Source organism: Phalaenopsis equestris, unplaced genomic scaffold (assembly GCF_001263595.1).
Source record: "Phalaenopsis equestris unplaced genomic scaffold, ASM126359v1 Scaffold000002, whole genome shotgun sequence".
NCBI lineage: Eukaryota > Viridiplantae > Streptophyta > Magnoliopsida > Asparagales > Orchidaceae > Phalaenopsis > Phalaenopsis equestris.
The window spans coordinates 53,787,050-53,795,797 of record NW_018164444.1 but is presented as its reverse complement, the minus strand read 5'-3'; the positions used below and the strand labels follow the sequence as shown (position 1 = coordinate 53,795,797).

The 8,748-nt window shown below is 32.7% G+C and overlaps 1 protein-coding gene across 1 annotated transcript in view; it reads left to right on the top strand.

Moving 5' to 3' along the window:
* Positions 1-8,373, top strand: part of LOC110022488 (flap endonuclease GEN-like 2) — a 42,701-nt gene extending 34,328 nt beyond the window's left edge. Inside the window, exons 11-14 of the mRNA XM_020721488.1 lie at positions 5,556-5,638; positions 5,832-5,932; positions 6,300-6,430; positions 7,608-8,373. Coding sequence (XP_020577147.1) covers positions 5,556-5,638; positions 5,832-5,932; positions 6,300-6,430; positions 7,608-8,010 — 718 coding nt within the window. The 3' untranslated portion in view covers positions 8,011-8,373. The remainder of the gene's footprint in view (positions 1-5,555; positions 5,639-5,831; positions 5,933-6,299; positions 6,431-7,607) is intronic.
* The last annotated feature ends 375 nt before the right edge of the window (positions 8,374-8,748 follow it).

Genomic DNA, 8,748 nt, shown 5'->3' with positions numbered 1-8,748 from the left:
GACTTGGCCACATCGGACCTTCGTTGAGTCTAGCTTGGTTTTTGTTTGAGCTGGTCAGTCCCCTTCAGTGCCCCGCGTTACTATGAAGCGTGCAAATTTGCTGGGGGCAATGGGCACGGTTTCAGCCCCCACAGAGACCTGGGCTGGTCAGACTCCTTCAGAGCACCGCGTCACAATGAAGCGTGCAATTTTGTCATTTTTTAGGATATTATATTGAGGATACATATGATCTAAATTATACAAAGTGCGGATTTTATGGAGATGAACGTCATTAAGATTTGTAAATATGTGCACAGGTGTGCGTTCTATCAGTTTGGATGATTTGATTTATGGAATGGTTAAACTGATTGACTTTAGATTTCTATAGATCAAATCAAACCAAGACTGAACAAAATAGCAATTTAGTTTGGTTAAACTGGTTTTTTGTTTGAGCTAGTTAGGCCCCTTCAGAGTCCCGCGTCACAATGAAGTGTGTAAATTTGCTCGGGGTAGGGGGCACAGTTTCAGCCCCCATAGGGACTTGGGTTGGTCAAGCCCCATCAGAGCCCCGCGTCACAATGAAGCGTGCAAATGTGCTATTTTTTATGATATTATATTGAGTATACATATGGTCCAAATGATACAAAGTGTGGATTTTATGGAGATGCACATGTCATTAAGATTTGTAACTACACGCTCTGTCAGTTTGGATGATTTGATATATGGAATGGTTAAATTGATTGGTTATAGATTTCTATAGATAAAATCAAACCAAGACCGAACAGAATAGCAATTTAATTTGTCTGTTCTGGTTTGGTTATGGATAAACCAAACTTAATCAAGAAGACTCGTCATTTTGGCCGTCCTTTCCCGAGGGGGGGGGGGGGGGGGGGGGGAGAGGCATAGTTTCAGCCCCCACAGGGACCTGGCCACACCTGTCCAGCAGGGAGGCTAGACTGGTTTTTGTTTGAGCTGGTCAGTCCCCTTCAGTGCCCCGCGTTACTATGAAGCGTGCAAATTTGCTGGGGGCAATGGGCACGGTTTCAGCCCCCACAGAGACCTGGGCTGGTCAGGCTCCTTCAGAGCACCGCGTCACAATGAAGCGTGCAATTTTGTCGTTTTTTAGGATATTATATTGAGGATACATATGATCTAAATTATACAAAGTGCGGATTTTATGGAGATGAACGTCATTAAGATTTGTAAATATGTGCACAGGTGTGCGTTCTATCAGTTTGGATGATTTGATTTATGGAATGGTTAAACTGATTGACTTTAGATTTCTATAGATCAAATCAAACCAAGACTGAACAAAATAGCAATTTAGTTTGGTTAAACTGGTTTTTTGTTTGAGCTAGTTAGGCCCCTTCAGAGTCCCGCGTCACAATGAAGTGTGTAAATTTGCTCGGGGTAGGGGGCACAGTTTCAGCCCCCATAGGGACTTGGGTTGGTCAAGCCCCATCAGAGCCCCGCGTCACAATGAAGCGTGCAAATGTGCTATTTTTTATGATATTATATTGAGTATACATATGGTCCAAATGATACAAAGTGTGGATTTTATGGAGATGCACATGTCATTAAGATTTGTAACTACACGCTCTGTCAGTTTGGATGATTTGATATATGGAATGGTTAAATTGATTGGTTATAGATTTCTATAGATAAAATCAAACCAAGACCGAACAGAATAGCAATTTAATTTGTCTGTTTTGGTTTGGTTATGGATAAACCAAAGTTAATCAAGAAGACTCGTCATTTTCCAAGCGGATGAAATCATCTTAAAATAAAGACAAATAACGGACTGCCGAAAGTTACTGGAATAAACGAAAAAAAAATTAAGTGAGGTAAAATAGCTTAATGCCATTCGAGAAAATTCTAAAATGATTGTAAAATAGAACATAGAAAATATTATTATTTAAGCCCCTAAAACAAGAAGAGTTAAAATTGGAAATAAATCTCTAATTTTACGGTTTGAAATTCCCCCGTCCTCCACATGAATGAAACTCAAAGTGGAGGATGAGTATTATTAGTGGTGAGAAGCATGCAAGTGATCTATTCTTTCTAAGAAAAATAGGTATTCACTCTTAATTGGAAAGCCAATCAGTATTACCATTTCCATCTCTCCAAATATGAGAAAATTTCAATAAAAATCTTGGCTTGGAGAGAGTAAATCTTTCTTAAGCAAGAGTATCCATGGAACAAGAGTGCATCTAGTCACTTTGTACAAACTTTAATCTTTTAGCTATTCCCCATCCACATCTCTTCTTCAATTTTGAGCAGCAGGAAGCCATAAGTGGCGAATATGCCACCAATTGCTCTAAGAAGAGGTAGGAAAGATTTGTGGAACTTAGCTTAGGGCTTTTGAGTGTAAATCCATCATGCTCTTGTAGACCTATGCAATTCCTTGTATCCACACTGCACAAGACTGCACGTTGTTTGTAACTTGGATTCATTTTTTGTTGCTTGCTTGCTGCATGCTGATTCTCCCGCTTTCTGTGTTAGCATTGCATCAACATTTTAGAAATGAATATTTATTTGCCTCCCCAAATGAATGAATGAATAAGCGGGTTTGTCAACTTGGGTTGTGTTCTTAGTTGACATTTCAATTTAATGATTATTTTAAGTCGGGAATCAGTCTTATAATAAAAAAATAAATACTTAATAATCTAAAAAGAAAATAGAACAACTGATAAAAAAATGAATCAAATTATTTAAAACATTTTGTTTTGATTTGTTTTTCTTATAAATTATTTATTTATTTTAACTAAATAATGCACACCTCTAAACGCGCTTTGTTCATACTGGAGATGAATAGAATTATTAGATTTTATGTTTTGTATGGTAGAAGTTTGAATGTTGTTGCTTCATTTCACTCTATTTCTGTTCCATTATCATGATTTGATGAACTTGAAAAGTTTAATTTCTTGGTTGCAAGAGATTGTGGAACATAGTCATGCACTTGTTGATGGGTCGACTTATGTAAATTATCATATAGATTGGTCACATGTTTCATAGTTGGCCATAATGTGAAATCATACAATTGTGACATTCAAAGTGATGAGATAGCTACTTCGGAGGTACAAAAATTGCGTGGCATGTTGATGTGCAATATAGGTGCTTTAAAGAATTCTTGTAAGTGTTTAGTATAGATTCATTTGAACTTATTGAGGTTGTGCATTGCTCAAGCTTTTAGGATTTTGGAACCTTAGAGTGCATGCATGTTGAGGAGTCATATTGGAGATTCAAATTTATTGTTGTGATATTGAGTCAAGGGGAGGATTATTAAAGTATTTGAATAATATTTTATGTTTGGTACAACCATTGTTGCATAAGCATTGCATGTGATCTCTTACTTTTTTGTTGCATGGTTTCACAACTGTGCATGGATATTTTAAAAATGTTGATATTATGTATTAGTTATATTGTGTTGCATTAATATATGAAAGCCTTTATTTATTAGATATGCAGAGAATATTCCCTTTTATTGTTATCTTTAAGAAATTGCAACCATTTAATATCTTTTACCAGCCTAACATTGCAGTCATCATTATCATTTATGAGTTGGTGTCGTTCTTGTTGAATGTTGTTTGAGGCAAATCTTTCTTACCCATATTTTATCTTTTGTATTAGTCAATCCGTTTACCTATTCCATCTTTTATACTAATTTTATTTAGTTGTTTACTTTGCATTTTTCTATCCTTTGACGTGCCTAAACTTTCCAACAATAATTTCTATTTTCTTATTTTCAATAAATTTGATTCCAATATTACTTTTATATAATTATTTCTCAATCAATAGCCTTACATAGTTTTCATTTTCTATGATGCTTGCCTATCAACGATTTCTTCATTTCGTAACTGTCAATTCAAAAAATATAATAAATATAATCATATTTTAATGTGGTTTAATAATTCTTATGCAAATGTTCATTTTAGGTCTCTATAATATTTTATTATTACATTGTAATTCTTATGCTCATCACTAGTTTAAAAAACTAGCTTGAAACTAAGAAATCCAAGATGCTTAAAAAATTATGAAACTTGTGCATTCCTAATTTTCAAAAAATATTGACTCATAATTATTAAATTTACATTTACTAAAAGTGTATGTGATATTTAGTTTTTATTTTTTTAATCTTAAGCCCCTAACCTTCTAAATATTTGCCACAACGTTACGAGTTTTAAATTTTTTCAACAATGAGCTCCACTATAACCATGTATCTACAAAAAATGTGTACGAAGATTCTTTGTTTTATATATCATTTGTATATATATTTATGATCAATACAAAAATATATCGATTAAATGGTAATTCTGGATAAATTTTACTGTTTTTGGAAATAATTTTGATCTTATGATATATATTTTTAATGTTATTAAGTAATTCATCATATTTTTATTTAATAACTCCAACATACTCACATTTTTTTTTTAGTTCTTATATAGTGGTTACTCTTGTTCTCATTTACATCCCCTCTCATAACTAATAGAAATCACGTGTAGATATTTATTTTCTTTTTATTGAATTATATTAACACAAAATGATCTCTGTGATTGATCAATTTGAAATAATATCAATTCGATTATCTAAACTGATGTGATTTTCTAAATCTATACTGTATTACCCTCTCTCATAATTTCGTTCATAAATTTAATTGCCCTTGTAATTTTTTTTATTCATGAACTTCTCTTTTTTTACAAAAATTGGTATCAAAATAATTTTTGTTAATAATTTAATATCCACTTTGTATATGATATTATTCATTATGCTCTTCTAAAGGATTCTTCCCTTAAAAATCTAGTTTGATAATTTTTCATAGTATTTCCTTGCACTGATGTTTTCCCTTTGTGTTAAATACTTTTAATTTTATCTAAATCTCTAGATCTACCCCATTTTTCCACTCCTCAGTGCTTAGCTTAATAATATAAATAAAAATTTCTTTTTTTCACTTATTAGTTATTACTCATTTTGCAAGCCTTCTTACTTATGAAGATTGTAAGCCCTAGAAGAGTAAGATTTTTTTTTTTTTTTGCCACTTTTTAGAAGCATACTTCTTTTTCTTTAATAATCATTTATACCTCACCATTTGAGCTCGATTGCAATATTTTAATGCAACTAGCTATTTTATTCACATTAAGTTTAATCCAACTTGAATGTCTCTCTTCTCTCTCTAAACAATCTACTCATAATTATTATCAGCGTTTATTTTTGGCATGATTATTACAATAATATCATATGTTGTCTCAATCTAAATAAAATTTATTTTGGCTCATTGGTCTATGGATTGTTTTTTCCTTCATGAGTTTTGCAAGTTTTAAATTGAATTCTCACATTAATTTAGGCCCTTTTTGACACTATGTTTGTTTCTATTTTTTTTTTAAAGACATGTTTGTTTTTTATATGCTTTCAACTTATTTTTAAAAATACTCAAAGATTTTTTAAAAATAATTATCTCGATCAAACATGTTCTAATTCAAATCAAAACACAAATAAAACAAAATACCAACAAAAAAAATGAAAAACAAAAAATAAAAGTTATCCCAAATAACCTCTTAGCTTTCAATTGATGTTTGCAGTGCATGCACAACACATCCTTTTCAAAGGGGAAGGCTTCAACAAATTTGTGCTATATCATTTGGATGGACCCCTGAGAAAACTGGTGATCTCTTTATTTTACATTCTCCCATACAACCATTTGTTCATTTTCTGAAATATGGGTTTTTTTTTTTTTTTTAATGTGCTTTTGTGTCACCATTTTGTGCAGAAAACATAATATAAAGATTTGTGGGCACATTATTGCGATTTATGTGCTCGCATAAGATGCTTCATTCTGTTTTTTTCTGCTCTTTCAGATGAATATATCCTTCCTAAGATTGCCGAGAGAGATCTCAGACGGTTTGCGAATCTGCGGAACACGCCATCTGAACCTGGAGCAAATATTCCATGGCACAAGGCACAGATTCATGATACTTCTTCATTTGACATTAAATTAATTTAGGAATGTTTACATACATAGCACTCAATTCCTATATATTTACATATCTGACATCCAGAATTTAATTTTTCCATGCTTGGCTCCTTACGTATGCATGAAAAAGGTGTAATTCACTTTTTAGGAGTCAAAATGGTGGTATTGTTTACGTGATATGAAACATTTGGGCAAATGTGCTACAAATGTAAAACGTAAAATTTCGGTGTTAGATATATAAACATACGTAAAATTTCGGTGTTAGATATATAAACATGCAGGAATTGGGTCATATGCATGTAAATGCCTCTTTTTAATTCTTAGTTTTTCAGTATGTTGTTATTGTTGGTAGATGCCAGTGCCCTGCCCTGTAACTGCAATTGTTAAGCAACGGAAATTACAAGGAAGAGAATGCTTTGAAGTTTCTTGGCAAGATATGTATGGACTTCAGACATCTATTGTCTCTGCTGATCTAATTGAAAGGTAACTGTAGTACTATTCCAGCAACTGCTGATAATAAAAAAAAGTTGTAATATTTACATATATACCAATTAATTGTTATGTGTTTACCTATCTGACATCTAAACTTCAATTTCTTCAATTTTTTCATATTTGACAGCTTTATCTTTGCTTGAAAAGGTGTAGTTCACTCTTGAAAGTTAGGGGTGTTTTTTGTGTGATATGAAAGATTTGGGTGATATAAATGTAAAAATAAAGTTTAGGTGTTATATGTGTAAATACATAGGAATTGGGTGTTTGTATGTAAATGCCCCTAAATAGTTTCAAAGTCTAGAGAACTTCCTAAAGAGGAGGCCAACTATTAGAAATAATCCTGTACATTACATAACAACATTTCTTAGCTTCCAATAACCATTTCTGATCCATTCCAGTTCATTCTACCCTTCCATTTTATTCCTTTCAGTGCATACTCTATTAGTTAGAGCTATTTTTGTGTTACAAATGTTTTTTTCACTCTTAAGAATTACGAGAAATGTGTTCAAATGGCCCACTAATTCTTTGTCGGGAGATCGGTCATCTTTGTCCCAGAGTTTATAAAAGTTTCAATTTAGCCCTTAATTTTTTTTAATGGGTGCCAACATATTCCTCTCTGAGGATTATTTTAGCTCATATTAAAGGATTCTGAGGACTAATTTAACACTTTTATTGATTTTAGGATTAATGACCCCATATAAGTAATCAGGGGACTATTTGAACTTTGGGATAATCACATAATAGCACCCGAAATATTGTTATTTACAAAATCTATCACCCATGTGATATTTTTGAACTAATCAACCGATGTATTTATGCTTGTCACGATCAAATCATTGAGAATTTGATAAAAAATAAAAAATATGTTTTGGGATTTTATCTTGAATTTTGATATTTGAGTGTCAATTTGAAAAATGGATGAAAGAGGGTGCTAGATTTGTAAATAAGAGTTGCTTCAAGTGCTATGTATATAAACATCCCTTGAACATTTTACTTTTAAGAATCATTATGTATGAACTCTGCATAAGCGGACAACCAATAATTCTGATTGGCTCTATGCATGTATTTAGTTTATGATACCAAAGTGTTAGATTTATAAATATGTAAGGATTGGGTGGTATGTATCCAAATTGACCCTTTTTAAATTCTTTTTCCAATGCTTTTCCAGCGCCTGCCCTGAAAAAATTGCAGAGTTCAGAGAGAAGAAAACTATGGTGAAGAAAAGAATTACTAGAAAACAAAAACCAAAAATGGATTCAAATGTTGATCTTAACAAAGTTGATTTCCAGCTTCAAGGCCTGCTCCTTGACACAGAACCACAGAGCTATACCCACCACCAGCCCAGTAGTTCCTCCCAGTTTCTTCATGACATTGGAGCTGAGATTATTGATCTGTCGTCTCCTTCGCCTCCACTCCGGGCCTGTAAACTTGCGAGATCACATGAAGCTATTGACCGGCAAATGAAAATGATTGATTTGTGCGAGACGGACGGCGAGGTTTCGTCGCCGGAGCATGAGAGAAAGGCGAGAGAGCTGAGATTGTTTATAGAAAGTATCAGAGGGGATCTTTAGGGGGGTGTTTGGTAGCATAGTTTTAATAGGATATAGGCATGGATTTCGACAAATCCAGCTAAACACCAACAACACTCTATTAAGCCAAGATTTCTCACTTTTGGTCTTTGTTCCTCGCATTCGTCTCTTCTATGAATCCAATCCGGATTTATTAAATCTGATTGCAGGACTGATTTAAGGGATTCACTCTCGTGAGCTCCATCTCCATCTCAAAGGGTTTGATAAATGCAAACTCAAGTTGCAGTCAAACACCGCCTTAGGGTTGGGAGTGGTTAGGAAAATATTTAATGGTATGTGAGTTTGGTGGAATTGGCCTTCATTACTTTCATATGATATTGCATTTGTACCCTTTGAATGTTTAAATTTTTGTCTGTTATTTATTTTTATTTTTTAAATGTAAATTTTGTGTTTTAATGGATTTATAATGTTAATTTCTTTGTTTATTTAAATTTCTTTTTTCTGCTTTTTTAGTCCCTTTTTTCAGATAATATTTATTTATCTGTTTAAGACTGTTTTTCAAGATTATATATGTTTTTTGTTATGTTTCTGCCAATTCTGGTTTTGTTTTGGTATAATATAGAGTAAATTATCAAAACATTAGTCTCTGAGACTTTCAACCATATTTAATTGATATTTTTATGAATTTTATTTATGCTAATTCTGTTTATTTTATGATATCATATAGAATGAATGGGCATTTACATACATACAACCCAATTCTTATGTATTTGCATATCT